Source organism: Rhinolophus sinicus, chromosome 17, assembly GCF_057876585.1.
Source record: "Rhinolophus sinicus isolate RSI-liver-muscle chromosome 17, RSI-T2T, whole genome shotgun sequence".
Classification (NCBI taxonomy): domain Eukaryota; kingdom Metazoa; phylum Chordata; class Mammalia; order Chiroptera; family Rhinolophidae; genus Rhinolophus; species Rhinolophus sinicus.
The window spans coordinates 158,838,716-158,861,692 of NC_142517.1; the positions used below are offsets into that span (position 1 = coordinate 158,838,716).

Here is a 22,977-nt window from a genome sequence, read left to right on the forward strand (position 1 = left end):
GAAAGAGGAAAAGCTGATGTAATACTGAGAATGTGGCTTCTGGTATTTCTATTGGAATTCCTTTTCTACTAAAAGAAAGGGGGAGAGCCTGGAGAACTGAAACACTGGAAATCGGATTGGCAGCTGGGTGGCAGTAAAGGGGGGTGGAGAAGCCTGACATTCGCCAAAGACAAAGAACAGCCTCACACCCACAGATGAGCACCACACAGAGAGAAAAGGGGTGCTGCCCTCACAGCGATGCCAGGGACACACGCAGGGGTGCCAAAGTCAGAAAGCCGCCGAACAAAGAAGGGCATTCGTGTGAAAAGCATTTTTAAATGTCTTAAATGTATCCCCAATGTAAGGAGAATGATAAGAAAACACAGAACGTGTTCTCACTTAATGCCGGTTGCAAATCATGTTTTATTTACAAAATGTTTTGAAATGATTAGAAATTTGCGGTTTTCTCAAATAATTCAGCGTTCTCTGTGAGTCTTCGGCTTCTCTAGGGCTGCCTTGCATAAAGCACGTGATCTTAAAATGTCAAATATAGTTACTTAAAAGGAGCAATCTTTGGGCAAACTTTGAGATACGGTCCCTGACATTAGAAACCTAAAATTACCCACTTTGAACAAAAGGACAACTTCAACTGGATTGCTTTACCAGATATAAAAATCCTGTTTTTCTTGGCATATGACAGGGAAATCAGTCCCATTTTTATAGTTCTCATTAACATTGAGGAATAGCTTTTCTCAACAGGTCCAAGTTTAATTTGTAAAGCAGAGTTTATTTCTGGCATTAAAAGTTATTCTGGCTAGAGTGGTTATAAAGATCAACCATAACTGTGAAAGTATATTTAAATTGGAAACCATGAGCTGAGACTAAAGACTGAATAAGTTCATTAGGTTTTTTCTAAAGTCAATCTTTTTGACCAAATGATGTTAATATTTTAGATGTTATTTCATAAGAAACAGTTTTATAAAAGTACTTCTTATGTATGCCATGTTTTGCTTTTATCCAGAAAGCCCTGAAGCATCTCAAATGTCTATGGAATATCAAAGAACAGGAAAAATTCTGAATCATCTATCTTTTGGAGATCTATAGATGACTACCAAACTTAATTTTAATGAATCGTTTCAGTTGCCTTCTAGATGCCTTCTCCAAACACCAGCAAAAACAAAGTTTTTTTTTAAACCTCTGTGGTCATTTTCTGCTACTACATTTGTCATTCACATGTCAAAAATTAGAAAGAAGAAAAAAGAAATCGGAGCATTAAAAATTCATTGTTCAAATCCTAAAAAACTGACAATCAATGATACTTGGCCATGTCTAATTCTCCCATCATAAGACCCCATCCTAACCTCAGTGGGATACAAATCTAGCTCATATCGAATTCAAAACTTCCCAGTGAGAGAAGTCATTCTTATGATTTGGGTAGGAGAGGTGTGGGGAATATTTGGTGCATTGGTGCCTAGTTCAATGTCAGCCACCAGCTGGAAGCAACAGGGTAGAGTTTGTCCTTCTTGAATGTTAGCTTCCAGGAGAGGTTAAAAAAAAAAAAAAAATCAGTGGGATTAACCACCAGCACAGCTCAGTGTGGCAGTGTGATCAGCGGAGCAGTGGCCTGGTGCTCTTCTGCTATGAACCCCACTTTAGTTGCTGGATCCTGGAACGGTCTGAGCATACTGGGGAAGAGGCCAGAGAAGCGGGGGGGGGGGGGGGGGGGGGGGGGGGGACTTGATGGGTTCCAAGCAGCCACTGTTTACCAACTGCATGGCAGTATTTCAGTATTTAACACCCAGTATGGCCATACCAACCCTGCTTCCAAATACTCAAAAAGAAAACACAAAAAGACTATCTCCATCTTCAGGTAGTAAAAGGTATCCATGTAGCTATCAACTCACTCAGCACAGAACCACTGTTTTGCCTTGTGCACCTCACAGAAACTTCTCAGAATTAAAATTTCACATCATCCAGGTTTTCTGTGAGCATTGTGCTGCCCTTTACCATACAGACCATCACTCCTATGCACAAGTATAAACTTCTTGTCAAAGGTCATAGAACCCATCAGAACCCATCAGTGTGGCAAGCGCTGTGACGAAAGCACAGGCTCTGCCACCTGTCACTTACCGATACATTTACGGGTGTTATTTTGGTCGACAACGTAACCTGGGGGACAGTAACACGCCCCTCCAAATGGCGCCATGTGGCATTGATACTCACAGCCCAAGAAAGGACACAAGGTCACATCTAAACAGAGAAAAAACACTTTGTTAAATGAATGGTGACCTCTGGACAAGACTTTTACCTATGAAGTAAGAGCTTCTTTCTTCAAAACTAAAAGCTAAGAAAGCATGTAGTCGAGGCACAGAAAATCTGTCACCATTCAAGCCTTACTGCGATGTTACATAATTACAATACAAAAGCTCAATTCATATTTTTTTAAAAGAGTCCTTTTTAAAGTTATAACTATGTGCAAGAATTAATGTAAGTCATCATTAATGTAAGGGCTATTTATGGAAAAATTGGGTCGTAAGTCTACCTTTGTGTCTACGTAGTAGAAGGGGCCAAGAATTACCAAGTGACTGGATTGAAAATAACACCAAAAACATTAACTTTGGCTAAGTGGTGGGATTTCAGGTGACTATATTTTTTTTCAGTTAATTTTCTTTTCTATTTTGTATTGTATTTTGTACTATTTGTTTTTATTTTGTACCATAACTATGTATCTCTTGTTCATTTTTAACACTTTTTTTAAAGGGCTCCTAAATGAAACAGGGGGAAAACAGAATGCCATGTAGTCTCTGAATATGTAAATATTACAAGTTTTTTCAAAAAAAACAAAACAAAAAACGACCTTATGGTTACAGGTACATGGCCACTTCTAGGCAAGTACTAGATAATTTAGAGAATACACCATTAACTAAATCAAGGTCATAAATTGTTATTCTCTTACAGGACAGTCAGCTGTCCACAGAGTTCACGGGTTGATGGTGGGGTGAATATTCTACAGCCACAGATAAAGAAGGGGGGAAAAAAAACTAACTCAAAGTATATGTCCCAGGAACCAAAAATTTCTTTTTCCATAAATACAAGCCAGGGAATAAAATCTGCAGAACATCTTTAGAGTCATCAAAATGGCCATTAAAACCATTCTGCCTGGGTGAAAGAAAAAAGCCACAAATATTTGAAGCTCCTCCCATCAAGAGATGGAATCTATTTCTTCAATCCATTGAATCTGTGCTTGGCTTGACTTGCTTTGGCCAATAAGACACTGAGCAACATGACATAAGCAGAAGCTTAAAAGAGCTCATGCACTAGAGTTTGCCCTTTCTACCACTATGTAAATAAGCCTGGACTAGCCCAAGTTTTTATCGCCACATGCGGACAAGGGAGTGAGCTGGCCTAGGTCGGAAGAACTACCGAGTCAACCCACAGAAGTGTGAGAAATAATAAATATTTGTTGGTTTAAGCCATGAAGTCTTGGGATACTTTGCTATGCAAACTACAACTGATGTTCTCTATACCTGGGGATGTGTTATAGAAAAACAGAAGCATCTTTCTCTGAATGAAAGCCACCCAGATAAATTTCCATACTCACCACAATGTCGACGTACAGTGTCATTGGCTTCATCTTTTCCTGATGGACAATCTAAGACTCCATCACAAACTTTTGAAATTGGAATGCATTTCCCAGACTCTGGACAGGCCCATTCACCTGGGTAACATTTATGAAAATGATGAGGACTGCTTTCTGTGGAGAAGAAAAAAGAAATTTACAGGTCACATGATAAGTGGAGCCAGCTCTTTTTAATCCACGGTTAAGAAAGCATACAGATCAGGAAGACTAGAGAAGTCTACGAATGTTTTATAATAAACCCGTAGTTTCTAACTCTACCAGTAGACTTTTATTGAGATTCAAACGAGTGACAAAATGGAATTATTGAAGTTCCACTCTTTCTAGAGGAGGCAGCCCCCAGCCAGGTTATAAGAGTAAGATGCAGATATGGGCCTGAATTATCAACAAATTAAATAACCCCTAGAAGAAGATCAGTTACTTACATCACGAATTATAGAACTAAGGCTATCAAGGTAACACCAGGGTTCCTGACTTTTCATTTTGTTTTTGTTTTTGTCTTTTTCAGTTGTTTCATTTGCTTTGTTTCTTTAGTGAAATGTCAACAGTGAAAGAAAAACTATAACCCAAATGTAGGAAGATTACTTCTTGGAACACCGAAATGTAAGACCAGTGGCTGTTCCCAAATCAAGCATCGCTCTTACTATACAAGGGTGCCAAAAAAAATGTATACACATTGTAAGAACGGAAAAAACTGTTTTAAAACTACGCTGATGGTAACCACACTGAGCACCTTTTGTAATTCCGGAAATCAAATGTGACTTGTATTCATCTTTTGTTATCGGTATATATTGAGTATTACAATTTTAATAGTTTTTCCTTTCTGAAAACATGTATACATTTTTTGGCACCCTCTGTATCGGGGGCTGGAACAGTACAGGTAACTTGTTCTAAGATGTGGGTGTTAGTTACTTCTGAACTGTTGGAGGCACTGCAGAATGAAGAGGGCAAATAGTATTGGCAATTTCCATCCCATAGAATCTTTACATGTTTCCCTGGAGAGCAGCCCCTCCTGCAAATACCAATCCCTAGCTCCATCTCTTCAGTTACCTCTGTGGCTTCTCTCCCACCACTGGAAGTTACTCATTATTTGGAAACCAGAATTTGAAAACAAAGCAAAACTGAACTGAACTTTCCCTGAGGTTAAAAGTCATTTTTAAAGGTTAGAAGGTCTAAGACAAATCATATTTTATCCTATTTTCCCACCTTCCCCATCCTACTTCTTTTCTATGCATATGTCTAGTTTTTAAAAAGCAGGTTTAAAGGGTAACAGAATGTGCTATAGAAGAGGGAGAGACTGCCCTATCTCTGGTGCCTTCATAACAGGAGGGAGAGAATTATAATTTATGCTATATTTGCTTCTGGTTGTTTTTAGGAAAAGCTAGCAGAGTCACCTTCTTCCCCATCCACTAAGTCCCTTCAAACTCGGACAATCCTGCAACTTGGTTGTCACACAGATAATGTCTCACAAGGAAAATAGGAAACACAAGTTCTGAAAGACACTTTAAGACAATGCTTTTCAGTCAGCATCTCTCCCCTCCTTACCACATCCATCTTCGTCACCATTATCTGTGCAGTCATCGTCTCCATCACAAACCCAGTTCTGATTAATGCAGTGGCCATTGGGGCAAGTGAACTGATTGCCTTTGCAGGTCCCATAGTCTGCAAAAAAAGCAACAGCTGCACTCCCAAGACACAAATCACTTGGAAAAACTCAAAATGTTTCACCTCAAAGCTCCCCTCACTGCTTACACTGAGCTCCTAGAAACTGAAATTTCTCTATTTAGTCCTCTAAGTATCTTGACAAAAGTGAAAAAAGGAGGAAGAGAAGGAAGAAGAAAGAAGAAGAGGAGAAGAAAGAGGAGAAGATCGCAGCTTGGGTCCAGGAAATGAACTCAGTACCCAGTCTGTTTCTCAAGATCAAAAATAAGACAGCAAGCTATACAGATTGACACAGAACAGAGAACACAGACTGGTAAAGATGCTACAGATAAGCCAATGTCCAACATTCTCCTCCTTTACCACAAGCACTGTAATTGCTATTTAAGACTGAATGATTCTGAGTCACCCATTTCATAATGTCACATTCTTTTAAATGTAGTTGCTGAAATAAGCCCAGATGCCAAAAAAATTGGTCATCACTCATAGAAAATGTGAGTGATATTGAAAATATTGAACCACCCCTAAGGCATGGGCACCAACCCATCAAAACTGTATGGAAAAATCATACATTCTAGTAAATAACTGACCACAAAAAGCTGCCAACTTATTAGAATTAGTAAAACACTCCCACGGAGATTTCATATATAATAAAATGAGTCCAGAGGTGGCAACAATGAGAGAGAGATGGTTTGCACTGCAGGCAACAGCATGAAAGGAAAAGTAGGAAGCAAGGAAAGCCACCTGCACCATACTGAAACTTTCCCGACCCTCCAACTTTTAGGTGGTAAGAATTTCAAAGTAAAGAGGAAAGTTAGGAGCACTGCTATCAGGGACCTTCCTCTCCCTTTCAAGCCCTTCTCTCACTCTACTATCAAGGTTATCAGACCCATTCCTGAGGTATGGGTAATTTGAGAGTCCAGTGATACAATACACCCTGCACCCTTGTAGCCTAAGGGAAGAATGCAAACTGTCCATCAGCAACCCTTCAACTCTATACAGATCCTTGGAAGATAAGGAGCCCAGGTCCAGTAACACTGCTGAGGCTCATGCCATGGGTCTTAAATAATCTTCTGGCCCTATCTGCCATCAGACATAGTGACCCTTTTGTTTGCAAAGAGTGATACAATGGTAGGGAAAAAACCCCCACACACACACTCCTAACAACGCGACCCAGCCTAAGGAAATCACCGTACTGCAAGAGTGTTCATCACTGCCGTCTTCACAGTCAGGGATACGGTCACAGACATAGTCGTGAGGGAGGCACTCCCCACTGTCACACTGAAACTGGTTGTGGGAGCATAGCTCAGCTGGAACACAAGGTTACGAAGGGAAAGAAAAGAGAGAATTTCAATTCCACTGTAGTCACTTGATGTCACAGGAAGATTCTGTCTCAAGTGTAAAATGGGATTCTTATTATGCAGTGGTATGTTGGTGAATGTTTAACAACCAGTTCTTCAGGAACAGAAAGGCGCTGACTTGTAGTGTTTGCCAGTTCCCATGGTTAAATGCACCCATCGTGGCTGACTTGAGAAGAGATGTGAATAATTGGCCGGTAGAAACGAGCGTCAGCACACCACCGCACATCTCACGCAGGTTACTTACTGCAGTTGACTTCATCAGAGTGGTCTCTGCAGTCGGCTTTCTGATCACACCTTTGACTGGTGTTATAGCAGGCTCCATTGGCACAAGTAAGCTGCGCACATACTGGGTAGCCTAAAGGAATGGAAACAGCACACAAACCTTAAATTAAGACATTCCTATAGCAAACACTTCTTGAGTGACTACTACCTGCTAGACATTAAATGCTGAGCATATACTGGTAAACAAGAGACATGGAGATTATAGCCAGATAGGGGAAAAAGATATTAGTTGAATAATGACACAGGTAACAAATTATAAACTGGATTATATGCTAACGTGGGAAGTACAGAAAGCTGTGAGAGTGCATCGTAGAGGGGTCTGGGAGCCCAAGGAAGTCTCCCCTGAAGAAGAGACTTGTCAGCTCAGAGCTAAAGAATGAGAACCAATCTAACATTTCAAAATGGAACCTTCTTTTACATAATCCAAATAACATCCCAGGAAACTAATGTACCACCACACATGGCTTGAGAAATGAAAGGCCATTTCTTTCACTGGAGGGTCCAGGCCTAGAAATCAGGAAAGCTGGAACATGGACTACCGCTCAGTAGCTATTTACTCTTACTCAAAGCTGCTGATCCTCTCTATGTCACCACTTCCTTATCCACACATTTGGATAATTTACTTCACAGGGTAGAGGGACCTCAAAAAACAATGTGTAGTAAAGCACTTTGAAAAGGGTAATGTGCTCTACAAGCACAAATAACTATTATCACATTATGCACATATGGTCACCTCACTGCCATTAACCAGAGGCTTACCCCTGGTTTTCTAGGTCTCAGTGGAAAAATCAGGATGTCCCTTGCAGGAATAGCACGCTATCAGTCCTTCCCTGTACTTCCCCAGACTTGAAATACATATTTCTCATGATCCCTAACTGTAGGCTTCATTCTGTTGGTTGTTTGTCTGTTTCCCCCAAGGACATAAGGAAACCCTCTGAGATCAAGGGTCCTATCTCACTCACTTTAGAATCCCCAGCACTTAACACAGGGACTGGTCATTACTGAATGTGCTCAAGAAATGCTCGCTATTGCTATTGAGTCATCACAGGTGAACGTTTTAGTTAAAAAGCTTTGAAAAATATTTTGAACTTCTACCATTTGTGGTCTTTTAATATACTCCTCACAAGTATGATATCTTGGTTTGACTACCTTTTTTCATTAAAAATTGTTTTAATGATTCTGATTGTCTTCAAATTTCTTCTTAACTAAGTTAAAGGTATGTCTTACTTCGGATCTCAAAGACCAGACAGTGCAGTTCCACTTTGAGGCTCAATTTTGCAGGTAAGAACCCAACCTGAGGTTTCGTAAACATGGACAGATACTTCAGGTAATTCCTTGGATAGTCCCAAAGTATCCTTCAAGCAGAAGCAGTGTACAAAATTCTGTGCTGAAACTATATTAAACTTGTCCCACGTTAACGACTCGCACTTTTAAAAACGAACTCACAAGTGACCTTTTTTTGTATAGTGAAAGAATAAACCCAAATATTCCCATCTCTGGAAGTCCAAAACTAGTCTACTAAGTGTCTTTAAATATCTAAATTGCTAAAGTTACATGTAGTCAATCATATATTAAAATGGAAGGCATTTTAAAATAGCTGATTAAAATTTTAAATTTTTCCTGAATTTTATTTAATTTCTCACTAGTCCAAGAATCAGCCAGTGCTCAGTGTTACTGCTGTCTTTTCATCACTGAGATGGTATGCGTCGCTAGTGTGCCTTCAAAGAGTCACACAACTCTGTTTACTAATTCTCCCTTCAAGAAATGCAAGAGGCCAGCTGAGTCAGGCAAGCAATTCCTTTCCTCTTGTGTCCTTGCTAACTCCTAGAGTAAGTATGTTATCTAACCTTTTAAGAGCAGGAGCAAGCAGGACAGCAATCTTAGAAAACCCAGCTCTTCGCCGTAGATAAGATATCTGTCAGGAGGAAAATTTATTTGGGCTTGGGCTGTTACTACCTCATTTAAGGTGATTATTGTAGATATGAAGGATCTGGGACAAATATGCTAGATGGATGTCTTGTTCTCCCTGTCCTGCTCTTTGGGAGCCAGTGCCATAAAACTGGAAAGGGAAGAACTAAACCAGTACCCACTGACATGATAAAAAGTTTATTGACATGGCTCATCTCCCCCTACAAACAACAAGGCCAGCTTGATGTCATCAGGGAGCGTATGGGAATAGTCAGAGGTCAACAGCTTGACACTCGGAATGAGGAACGAACAGCTTTCTTGTCTCCATCGATGCTGATAATGAATCTCAGGCAGCAGAGGACCTGTCTCAAGCCCTGCACACTTTCTGGTCACTTCGGTGAGTAGTTAACCATAGGTGCACACCCAAAGAAAAGACGGCACAGAGCTACCTGATTCCATTAAATACTGAAGATATTTGGAAAACACTTGCAGAAGATTTTCCCCCTTTGGAGACACACACAGAAGGAACATGCCCAAGTTGTTCACACTGGGCAAAGTAACAAATGAACATATTCTACTTCCCTTAATGACTTCTATTGCTAAAGATGTTAACGAATGAGTTTCAATCTACCCGTGGAAATAAGAAGTCACAACACTTTGGGATTGGGAGATATCTAAAATCTTATTTTGGGGTTTATTTGCTTGGCACATCTGAGTCTAGCCCTGTAAACATTTTTCCATGGAGCAAAGACATCATGTTACTTGCAGGATTTTAAGGGAAAGTATAATAAGATAGGAGGTAATATACAAAAACAGAGAAACTCATCCTAAGTTCTGTCTCAACGGAAAGATTGACAACTACTCATTAAGCCTTAGACCTCTAAAGTTTACCTGACACAAAAATGCAAGATCACCCTTGCTCACTCCACGTCTTCCCGCTCCCTTCCTTCCTTTCTCCAAATTCCAAATGATACATGTTCAGATTTGTCCCCCCAGATCTGGGAGCTACCCCTAAATATACATAAAAGATTAGTACTTGAAGATTGAAACTTTTTTTCCTTTGTGAATGATTTGGTTTGGAGCAAGAGAGTTCCATGTTACAATTCTATTTACGTTATCAAGGAGGCAAATGTGGTGAGGACCTCACAGACCTCCAAGAATAGAAATCATTCACAGCACAGTAAGATACAAATATTAGACACTTTATTATCTGAACAGGAAAGCTGTAAATACACTCCACTCTCAGAATTTTTTTTAATGGCCCCAAAAAATGATAAATTGGTTATAAAGAATGAGAAGGTATCATAAGCCAAGATTTAAAGGAAAACAAGAAGTTACTGTTACAAGTCCTGCCCAGACACCTGGAACTTTTCAAGTTCCTAGAGTCATCCTTTGTAAATAACGCTGTATTACTCTGGTTCAAAGAGGCCAATCCAGTTAAAGTAATGATTTGCCTGAAAAAGCTTACTAGTTTGGCCACCAACACCTAGTTGCAAGCACTGTACAAAGTTAAATAAGCAGTAACAATAATAATCATCAATAACATATACTGAAAACTATGTGTCAGACACTTGTCTAAGTACTCAACACGTATGAATCCATTCATCCTTATAACAACCCTACGAGGTAGATACTATTATACTATTACTCCCATTTTATAGATTTATATTTTATCAATATGTGCCTCTCTGAGACACAGAGACATTAAGCAATTTGAAAAGAGTCATACAAGTGGTAAATTGGAGAGCCAGAACTCAGTTCAGGCAATCAGGCTCCACAGTGCATGTTCCTAACCACTACAATAGGTATAGCTACTGCTCAAAAGCTTCAGGAAGAAGCAAAAAAATTACAGAAGAATGAAAATGAATGAAACGAAATAGAAAATCTTTAAAAAGGTAGTATGAAAAGAAAGAGAAGAAGTAACCAAGGGGAAAAAAAGTTTTCTTTCTTCCATTCTGTTTCCCATTCCACTGTGGGAAATCTGGAGAAATGAGGCCAACTCTAGATTTTGGCAATTTATGGCATATTCTACTAAACACTTCAGTCTGGTGTAATCTAGGAATTCCAGGAAATCCTACACTAGGAAACAGTTTTCCTGGAGTACCAGGACCAAAAAAAAAGTCAATAACTCCCCCCACCCAAAAAAAAAGCAGACCACAAAGTAGCAGGAGACCCCCTTTACCCTCGCTCCCCACCCCTCACCTCTGCCTCAGTCAAATTCATGTCCCTAAAGTGACTGCCATCACAGACTAGCACCTGGGGAGTACAGTAATAACAAGAGAACAGAAGGGTATTTCCTGCATCTTTCCAAAACTAATTTGAAGTTGCTCTCATTAAAAAGCATATACTAATACGATTTATAAAACAGAAACAGCAATTCAGCACCTTGGAAAGGGAAAGCAAATATAGTCATCTCAAGGGCTGGTAGAATTGGACCGATGTCAAGTTTAATCTGAGCAGCTTTCAGGAAACTGAAGCCAAAAAGGGAAACACTTTCAGTTATCTAGTTTTCCTTACCCTGCTCTCTTTGAACTACTGGACCTTAAGTCCCAAATCCCTATCTGGTCTCTATCCATGCTGACCTGATCATAGACCTAAATTAGAAATGTGCCTGAGAGGCCTACTGCAAAGATTTTGGATATACAGTACCTCTTTCTTCCCATGCACAGAACTATCACCAAAATCTGCATAGAAAGTAAAGATTCACATAATTCTACATTCTTAAAAAATAATAAAAATCTCACATCTCACATGAGCCTTAGTATAGGAGTAACTGAGAAACAAGATAGAAAATTGTGTATCACATGCTCCAAGAAATAGCGTGAAGTAAAATGGCTTCTCATGAGTGATCAAATACTTGTGATGTGAACCAGATTTAGTGGTACTGGCTCTATATAGAAGGAGTTATAGGGCTGTATGTTTTCGTTCAGGGCCTCACCGCACCTTGGTCCCATTCCTATCTCTTCCTTACGATTAACCTCAGTGACTCACCTGGGTAGAATAAACAGGCAAAGTCTAACCGAAGAGACTGGAAGACTAGCTGCACCCCAGAATTATGAGAGTGGCCACTTTCAAATCACAACTGAAAATGGGGTGGCTCAGTCTGCCTGCTGGGAATCTGGCCCCAGATAATTGAGGACTTGTTAGCAAATCATTACTGAGTGAATATCCATATGCTAGAAGCCAATTACCCTACAGACGGCTACCTGCCTCTTAGTTACAATTTTATCCTGTCCAACATACATGTATTGAAACCACCTCCCTAGATACTGTGCTAAGAATTGAATAAAGAAATAAACAAAATTACAAGTGAAGTCGGAACCCCCACAGAATTTTTTTTTAATATTTCATTAAACGAATAATTATTGCACACTATAGGAGTGCTAGGCACTGGAGATAAAGTGATGAACTTCGTAAGGTTCCTCCCTACTCTTGTGGAACTTACATTTTTATTTGGGAGAGTGAAAGGACAAACATTAAAATAAATATTGCGTAGAAAAAAATAGTATGGAAATATAGCAGGGTAGACTAGTAAAGAGCAACACAGAGGAGTAGCTCTCTGATAAGGTGATATTTGAAAAAGAACCATTAAGTTTAGCAAAATGGAGGTCATTGGTGGCATTGACAAGAATGTTTTCAGAAGACTGGTAGAGATGAAGGACTGTTTTCAGTAAGTTCGAGAAGGAAAGGAGGAGAGGAAATAGAGAGTGATTAAAGACAACTCTTAAGTAACTTGTAAAAGGGAGCAGAGAAATTGGGTAACAGCTAAGAGGGATCTTAGGTGGGAGATATTTATAATGTGCTTGAATGATGGAGACTAAATAAGAAATTTTTCTCTTTTTTCAAGGTTTCAGGGCTCTGGATCTTATCTCAAATGTAAGAATGCTAAAAAGATGCATCTGTGATGTTATATGTAAGATGGGGTCGGTCTCTCTGCGTCTGCTTTCTCACCTTGAGAACGGAGAGTCAGGGCAAGACTGATTGGGCAGCTTGCGTATGGAACTGAGTTTGAGGAGCATATTTTTCATGAGTCATCACATTCCACAGAGTGACTTTAACCATTTTCTCTACTCCCCTCCAACTGTTCCCCAGGGTAGACTTCAGTAGTTAGATACAGAAAATGTTTAAATTCTAAGGAACAGAAAGTCAATAGAAATAAAACTTCAGCGACAAAGCAGCCCCAGTCCAAGGCAGAACAAACACTGCTGATTACTTGCAAGAAAGCCTTCATTGTGACAGGGATTTTACCCTTTCTTTGGCATTCCTAAGTAACAAAAGAAAAGTACTGCAAACCAATGATAATTAGCCATAGCTTTACTCACACCAAAATCATTCTAATATGGTACTTGATAAAAACAAAATAATCTGTTTATTTAACTGAGGGGAAAAGGTACTATTTTTGAGCAACTGAAAGCCACCTCAATATATTAATTGAATGACCCATAATTGCTGCATTGTTCTGATGTTTATCTTAGACTGCATGAGTGGTTTTCCTTGAGGCTAATCCCATTAGAAGGAAAATGGACTGCAGTTTTGAATCTCTCTGTTCCTTTAAAAAAAAAAAATTAATTGAGAATTTGTTTAATAGCAGGTACCATTTTACAGATGGCCAGATTGAAGAGTAAAATAACTTAGGAAAAATGTTTCATGGCTTTTAACATATATGTTCAGAAATAGTTCTCAAACAGTAGAATAACCAAAAATACCTTATGCATAAAGAAATACAGCAAACAAAAGACCAAACAAAATCAGAAACTTTCATACTACACCAAATTTATTTCAAGGATAATCTTTTTATGGGGCGTATAATGCCCTTGCCTTCCTCACCATCTCACCCATTCTCTTACCTCCCCTCTCCCTGCCTCCCTGAAAGAACTCTTACACACCATTCTTTGTTCTGTAAAAGGAATGCCTGGAATGGACACAAGGTGCTCTGTCTGAGAACTCTAGGTCTTGATCTTCTAAGCTTGAAAGGGTGGGACTATGACCTAGGGATCTGGTCTGATGGCAAGACTGAACTGCAGAGGCAAGCTTCCTGATCTTTTCAAATATTTAGGGAAAGAAATTAGTCCTTCTTTGGAGCTTTGCCAATGGCCATTACTATATTGAAGTGGTTTCTAGGTGCTTAATGTACTAAGACCGGGTTCCTATAGAAAAAGTGACTTCTGAGAAATAGAAAAATAAAAGTCATATTCATAGGCTGATTCTAAGTGTGTCCACAAGTAGCAATTACTATGCATCATGACTGCAGAATAGAATAAAATGTTATGCCTCACTTAATCCTTGATCATGTGGGAACATTCTAATTTAAAACAACTAATAAACAGCCGCTATATATATAAAATGACATTGAAAACAGCTAAGTACTTCTTTGACTAAATGGATCAACAAAGATCATTAATGGCTGCTAACATCACAAAAAGAGAGACAGACATTATGTGCCTCCTGCTACAAATATATACCTATATACGATGTATGTTGCCCCCCAACACACACAAAGAAAAAAAAATCCTTGCATCATTTGTTCAAGCCTCTATACTAGTGCTATCCTGAACTGGAGCAAGGAAAGGGAGAACATTTTGCTCCTGGGTGACATTTCACATTGTCTGGACACATTTTTGGTTGTTACAACTGGGAAGTGCTGCTCGCTTTTCCAGTAGCTAGAGGCCAAGGATACTGTTAGACAATCTACAATGCACAAGACGGCTTCACACAATAAAGAATGATCTGGCCCCAAATGTCATTAGTGGCAAAGTTGAGAACCCTTGCTCCAGATCTAGCTATCAATTTCCAGGAAACACAGCGGATAGAAGAACATGTTAAAGGACCTCAGGGGATGCAATGAGCATAACCGAGACTGGAAACTCCAGGATAACTGACTTGGGTTTTTTCAATAAATAAATTGCAAGGAGTAAAAACAGAAATGGAAGGCAAGCCTACAAACTGAAAGATAGCAACTAAGTCTAACATGGAGATTTAATTTGGATTTTGATTTAAATAATCACACTGCAAAAAATAATAACAGGACAATTGAGGAATTTAAAAAATTGATTGACATCCGATTATTTTAAAGAATAGTTTACTTTAGATGTGATCATGATATTGTGGTTATGTTTTAGTCCTTGTATCTTAGCGATAAGTACTGAAATACTTACAGATGAATTTATATGTCTGAAAACTGCTTCAAATAATGGGGAGAACAATAAAGAGATATAGGTAAAACAAAATTAACTATGAGTTGATAATTAAAATAATAAGGATGAGTACAAAGAGGTTCATCATACAGTTCACTCTGTTTTTGATTATGTTTAAAACTTCCCATAATAAAAAGCTTTAAACAATAATTTTTTCAAAATAAAAAAATAGCTAAGTAACCTTCAGGCAAAAATACTCTGTAAACTTCTCTTACTAAAGCAAAGTATTCTGAGAGCACAGACATGGGGTTTAGACCTAACTGAAAAGCCTGGCTCCTCCGTCCTTGCTTCTTGACAATCCTTACAATCTCTGTAAAGTGGAGATGGTCGTCTCATACCTTGTGGGACTAATGTAAAAACTGCGTAAGATAGTGTGACCGGTGCTTGGTGAATGGGACTTCCTTCTCCCACTTCCCACAAGAGCTCCGAACAAAGAGGGAAAACAAAATGAGGCCAATCCTGCCCCCTATACTGGCACTCTCTAAAGACTTTGATCCAGGCCATTCATTTCCTGCCTATACGGATCTGGCAGTGGCCAGGAGATCAAAGCACCAACAAGGAAGCACAAAGATTCTTTTCTTAATTTCCTCTGATAGATTTTTTTTCAACTCTTCCATAAATCGCACATAGCAATAAATAAACAAAGTGGAGAGAAGTAAGAAAGAGCACCTCATTGTAAAACCCCCTTACATGTGTGAGATTCATTTTAGGGCCATGAACAAGTTATAGGTTCATAACTTGTATAATTCAGAAACAATGAGCTAGAAATCTGGTTCTTTCCTTAATACATCCTTGTTTCACCAATTACTTGTACTTAAAAAACTCACAAAAACTTGATTAAAAACTCCTGCCTAAATGTTGTGTAAAGCTCACTTCCTTTCCTTCCTTCGTCTCTGTAACAGTTGCTTGCATTCACGTACCCTGCCAGCTTTTCTCGGGAAGGTACATTGGCAAAGTCGTCGGGCAAGTTGGACTGACTTTAGACTTGGCTACAGGGTGTTCACATGCAATAAATCCAAACAGTCTGATTGGGCTGCCTTTTATTTTCCCTGAAGTAGCATTTCCTTCAGTCCCATTGCATTTACAGTAAGGCATTCATTCTTATCCACTTGTAAATAAGGGATAAAGACACAGGCGGTTGGCTGGTGGCACATGCCTCTGGCTCCCTCTTAAACTTGCACAAGGTAGGACTTTCTCTTTCTGCAAATCAAGTCCTTCATGAAGAATCATCACCAGACTTGGAACCATAAGGGTGGAACACTAGCTCTACCACACATCATACAACCTTGAACAAGACACTCTACCCTTTCCAGTTTCAGTTTCTTTATTCATAAGAGAGTATAAGTATAGAAAAGGAAGCCTCTTCGATAAACGGTGCTGGGAGAATTGGAAAGCCACAGGCAAAAGAATGAAACTAGACTGCTATCTGTCACCGTATACTAAAATTGACTCAAAATGGATCAAAGACTTAAACATAAGATTTGAAACAATAAATTGCATAAAAGAAAGCATAGGTCCTAAACTTATGGACCTTGGGTTCAAAGAACATTGTATGAATTTGACTCTAAAGGCAAGGGAAGTAAAAGGTAAAATAAATGAACGGGACTATATCACACTAAAGAGCTTCTGCACAGTAAAAGAAACCATCAGCAAAACAAAGTGGCAACCAAATGAGTATCAGAAGATATTTGCAAACAACATCTCCAATAAGGATCGAATACCCAAAATATATAAAGAACACATATAACTCAACAACAAAAACAAACAATCCAATTAAAAAATGGGCAGAGGACCTGAACAGACACCTCTCCCAAGAAGATATACAAACGGCCAACAAATATATGAAAAGATGCTCAACTTCTTTAGCTATTAGGGAAATGCAAATCAAAACCATAGTGAGATACCACCTTACACCTCCCAGAATGGCTATGATCAAGACAAATAATAACAAATGTTGGAGAGACTGTGGAGAAACAGGAACCCTCATACACTGCTAGTGGGAATGTAAATTGGTACAGCCTCTATGGAAAACAGTATGGAGGTTCCTCAAAAAATTGAGAATAGAATTACCATATGACCCAGCAATCCCTCTTCTGGGTATCTACCCAAAAAATCTGAAAACATTTGTCCATAAAAATATATGTACCTTTGTGTTCACTGCAGCGTTATTCACAGTGGCCATGACATGCAAACAATCGAAGTATCCTTTGATAGATTATTGGATAAAGAAGATACGGTACATATATACAATGGAATATTACTCAGCCATGAGAAAAGATGAAGCACTGCCATTTGCAACAACATGGATGGATCTTGAGATTATCATGCTAAGCGAAATAAGTCGCACAGAAAAAGTATAGAACCACATGAGTTCACTCATTAGTGGGATATAAAACTAAAAGCAACAAAGGAACAAAACAAAGAAACAAAAACTCATAGACACAGGCAACAGTTTAGTAGTTACCAGAGGATAAGGAGGGGAGGGGGAATGGTGGAAGAGGAAAAGGGGGTCAAATATATGGCAATGGAAGGAAAACTGACTCTGGGTGAAGATACAATGCAATATATAGATGATGTTTTATATAAATGTATACTTGAAACCTATGTAATTTTACTAACCAATGTCACCCCAATAAATTTAATAAATAAATAAATGTACATCTGCCCTATTGTCCTCATTGAGAAACTTAATGATGATAACAACTGGACTTTATATAACATTTTGAAGTTTACAAAATACTGCAAAATATAATACAGTCTTGTGCCACATAAGGACATTTTGATCAACAACAGACCACATATATGACAGTGGTCCCATAAGATTACAATGGAGCTGAAAAATTCCTATTGCCTAGTGACGTCATAGTCATCCTAAAGTCATAGCACAATGTCTTACGTGTTTGTGGTGATGCTGGTGTAAACAAACCTACTGCACTGCCAGTCATATAAAAGTATAGCAAACACAATTATGGACATTACATAATATTGATAATGATAATAAACTGTTACTGATTTATGTATTTACTATACTATATTTTTATCATTATTTTAGAGTGTACTCTTTCTACTTATAAAAGAAGTTGCTGTAAAACAGTATGCTGTGTTACGCTGACAACAGCCTCATGCATCTCATGTTTATCACATCTCGTGATTGCATCATTTTCTCTTGTGCTTGAATTAATTTTGTGTTATTTGTACAGTAACATGCTGCATAGGCTTATAGCCTGGGAGCAATAATAGGCTGTACCATTCAGCCTAGGTGTGTGGTGGGCTCTACCATCTAGGTTTGTGTAAGTGCACTCGATGATGTTTGCACAATGATGAAATCACCTAAGGACGCATTTCTCAGAACGTATCCCTGTCATTAAGCAGCACACGACTATATATGATTTACCACTATTATTAATCAAAAATATCTTCTTTACTTGCTTCAATACTTGGCAGAAAGAGAGAGTCCTTGACTCATGGACTTGTTATTTTGTGACATCCATACATACACTACCATCACTAAAATTGCCAGTGCGGAGTCTAAATTCTCGGCAACATGTCCAAAGTGAAGGGGTACCCAAATAAGAGGCAATCTCATCTCTTTCAAAAGAGAACATTTAACTTGGAAATTATACCACAACAGAACTGTACCAGAAACTCTGCTAGGAAATGGAGATACAAAGACAAATAGCACAGAGTCCTCTCAAAGAAAAATAATATACAAGGGAAGAAAGCATTGGAGGTAAATAAAGTATAGTTTTTAAAAAATATACGATGAGATGATGGTATGGATGCAGCATGAATCTGGGCCTGTTTGGTCATATATACAAGTATTTCTTCCATTAAGAGAACATTTGAACAATACAGTGAGTAGGAACAATTTGTTCATGACTAGTTTACGGTAGCTCCTCCCCTAGGTATGGTACCGTAGTGGGAAGTGTAGCAAAATATACAGAAGATGGTTCTTTCATCCAAAAGCATAAAATATACCACATGGACCAAAGGAAGGAATTTAGGGACAGTACAGATAACTAAAATTATATCAACATGATCAAACAATAGCCCATGAAAATAGACTAAACGTTAAATATTTAGATGGAGACATGATAACTAAGAAGTTTATGATCAAGGTTCCTGAGGTGCACAAAATCTGTCTGCTGATTATTGGAATATTGGAATATTAAAGTAACTCTTTAAAGTCTGAAATATAAATTTAAGAGCAAAAGAAAGGAAGTATCTTAGTAAGAAAAAAAAAACAGAAGCACATAGTAAACTTATAAAATGCAGTATACCAAAAGGAGTGTCAGGAAAAAAAATGTATAAAAACTCAAGGAAGTTCTGGATAAATTCATAAGTGATAAACTTATAAGGGCTTTTAAGAGGAACTGGGTATGTCTGAGACTTAAGTCAGAGTCGAATGGACTGTAGGACTGACAAGGTAGAATAATACCTATATTCTTATATTCTAACAATTCTATATAAACCTCAAGAGAGACAGATTACTCTTTATTTATTTGTAAAATGTCCATATGCACCATGACTGCATGTCTTATTTTAGTTATGATGATATTTAAACATTATACACAGAATACTGTGATATGTCTGATCTTGTGGCGATCAGTTACAAACTGATATGGTATGCTGCCATTATAGGGAAAGCAATTTTCAAAATATAACACTTTTCCAGAAGTAATCTAGAAAAAAAAAATTTAGCCCATAACAGCACAAAAGCTAATAAGACATTTGACCTAGTAATTTACCATAGTAATGTAATGACAGTTAAAATTGACCAAACTGCATTTTGTGCTCAATGTATTCAGTGACCTTTCAGGATTCTGTGTTAATGTTAAAAGTTTCTTACTTCAAAAAAATACAGAAAACTGATGTGCTCAAGCAGGGCACACTTAGAACGTCTTGGTAAAAATAGACTCATATCAGAACATCACCTCTAATCCACAAAAGAATCTGCCACGAGATTTCAATAACAAGAGGCATATTGTAGGCATTTCTGTCCATCAACAAATCTAACAAATTGATTAAAATGCCAAAGGGACAAAGGTGAAACCAAATAGAGTGCAAAGACTGAAAGGGACTCACGGCAGTCTCTCTCGTCAGTTCCATCTGAGCAGTCTCTCACGTGGTCGCACCTGTATTCATTCGGGATGCATTCACCACTGGAGCATGTCATCTGGTGGCTTGAGCATGTTCTCCCAGCTGGGAAGGGGAAAAAATATTACTTTATAATTACTGCTAAACACAGACCGATCCACTGACATTTACCAAATATGAATGAGGACATTTGAAAGGCAAGCAGAGTGTACACTGAACATAAAGTTCATAGGGTCACAAGGTAAAGCCCCCAGCCACCCCAAGGGAGAGAGCTTACAATGCAAAAGCAATGATTTTATTATCAGAATACTACCAAACGCCCATAGAATCATATCAATATTCAAACATGTTAGTGTATACAATTATCTTATCAACATATGTTGAGAACACAAAGTAGAATAAAAATCTATTTGATAAAAAGAGGACAAATAAAATAAGAATTTTGCAGTTATAGGCATTACTCAAGGATCAGTAAGGGCCCCCTCATTTAAATCCTGTTTAAACAAGAACGAAATATGCCAAAGGGTTAACAGTCATTAATTCTGAGTGGTAGGAATATGGGTGATCATATTTTTTTCTCTAGAGTTCTGTTTGTTATATAAACTCTCTACATTGAACATGTGTCAATTTTATAAACAGAAGGAAAAAATTTAAGCTAGCTTAATTTTATCCTATGTTGATTAGGCTACCGGAAAGCAGGCCATCAGTTTATTGAATTTGCCTGCAGATAAAACATATAAAATCAAATTACTTGATGCCTCAAGCATCATGTGAAAACTATTCTATAAGTCTAAGGTAGGAATTATCATGAGATTTTTTTAAATTGTCCACATAAAAAGAAAAGCATTTGGGGAAAATGTGATCTGCTAAACAAACAATATAATCAAAATAATATAAAAATCCCCCTGAATTTTTAGTTTGTTACACTTCTGTATAGTGAAGATACTTCAATTCAGCAAAATTTGGGTTTTTCAATAAAATTATATCTTTTAAGGGATGTGCCATCAAAACTTACTGAAAAAAAAACTTTCTAAAAAAAACAAATGAACAATGACAGCTTTAAAGTGAGTACTTGAAAATTCAAATATGTAAGGAATACCATGTGATAAATAAGATCTAAAAAAATTAACAATAATTACTACCCTTAACTGATTATATCTTTCCTGTCATTTTGTTCCTTCTTTCTGTTTAATATAATGGTTTCATTATGAATGTGTCATGTAATTCCTAGATAGCAAATAAAATTTTCCTACTCAGCCTATTTCTGACACTTGGGCAGTATGATTTCATATCTTCTCCTGGATATCTGTGGGTTAAATTTTACTTCTATTAATAAAAGTAGAATAGATCAAATTTTCTAGAAGTCATTTAAATGTCTGAATTCTGCCCATGACAGAGACATAATTTAATGTGAATAAGATTTAAAAGATTAATATTTCCTGAGAGGTAGTGTTTATTAAATTCCCATGTAACTTATTGAAGTACATATTGCCAATTTCCACATAAAATTAAAGTTTCCTTTTTTTCCTAAAAAGGCAAGTAGTCTCAAACAAAATATGAACAGAAATTATATCAATTGCCAATATCATTTTAATTATCTTGGCTTTCTTTTTTTATTTTATGATACACAATAAAGAATTCATTTATTTGTTCTCTCGCTCTCCAAGTTTTTAGCAAAATAATTCAGATCCTGATTTTCTTTAACTTGCAAAAACATATTGTTTCCCAGAGTTCAGAGTCCTTCAGAGATCTGATATCAGCTTCAGTTTGCTTTCTTCTTAAACTTAAGCCCAAATCATTCTATATTTTGTGTTTCAGATTTCAAAAGATTTACATGGGAGCAGTTAAAAATTCGTTCAAACATAGAGAAATGACAAATTAAAATTATATAGTTCCATCAACCAATCTAATGCCTGGATTCACTTATTCATCATGACATAAATATCTACTGAGGGCCTATTATATGCCACAAAGTACACCAGCAATGGGAATATAAGATGAATAAGGCACAATCACTACCCTCAAGGAGCTCATAGGTTTCTGGGGGAGACTTCAAAAGTAATTAGAAAAAAATTATGACAGTGAATTATAGGCACATGGAATTATAAAAGCATCAGGACAGGGTGCTTAATTCACTCTGGGCTGGGAGCAAGGACAGGGACAGCTTCCTTGGGGAGGAACATCTCATGTGGGTCTTTAGGAGAAGTAGCAATTAACTAGGCCAAACGGAAGGAAGGCCCGTCTAGCAATGAGCATCCAGGCAGCGTGCACAAAGGCGAAAGCCGGGGAACTCTGCATGATATGCCCAAGGGAACTACAAGCACTGCTATGGTCCCAAATGGCCATTTCAAGGCAGGAATGGCGAGTGATAGGCATGAAAAAATAAGAACAGACCAGGTCTTAGAGGCCACTGTAAACCATGTTAAAGAGTTGGAGTTTTCTCCTTGAGGTGATGGAGGGCTACCAAAGGGTTTGTTAGATCTTTCCAACATTGGTGTCAGCGAGAACCCGAGGAAGCACAGAACTGGAGGCAGGGAGACTGGTCCAGAGGCTTCTGCGGTCACCCAGATAGGAGATGGTGGCAGTGGTGGCATAAATGGGAAAGAGATGACCTTCAGAAATGTTTAAAGGCAAATTAGACAGGGATGATTAAATGTGGACAGGGAAAGAGAGAAAAGAATCAAGAATAACTTCCAAGTTTCCGGCTTGGGTGGCTAGGGAATTGTGATATCTTATTCATGCTTACTGATTGCATCCTTAATATCCACCTACAATCATCTTTCTTTTTCGTCTAATAACATGTCTCATGAAATTCTAGACTAACAAGGAAAACAGCCTCAATCTGCCTATTTTGGATAGT

At 38.0% G+C, this 22,977-nt stretch overlaps 1 protein-coding gene across 1 annotated transcript in view; it reads right to left on the reverse strand.

The window, feature by feature from the left end:
• LRP2 (LDL receptor related protein 2) overlaps positions 1–22,977 on the reverse strand; it is a 196,828-nt gene that overhangs the window by 132,665 nt on the left and 41,186 nt on the right. Inside the window, exons 4-9 of the mRNA XM_019727374.3 lie at positions 20,106–20,222; positions 6,881–6,991; positions 6,472–6,585; positions 5,162–5,278; positions 3,581–3,733; positions 2,110–2,229 (exon numbers count right to left, since the gene is read on the reverse strand). Of these exons, the coding sequence (XP_019582933.3) occupies positions 2,110–2,229; positions 3,581–3,733; positions 5,162–5,278; positions 6,472–6,585; positions 6,881–6,991; positions 20,106–20,222 (732 nt within the window). The remainder of the gene's footprint in view (positions 1–2,109; positions 2,230–3,580; positions 3,734–5,161; positions 5,279–6,471; positions 6,586–6,880; positions 6,992–20,105; positions 20,223–22,977) is intronic.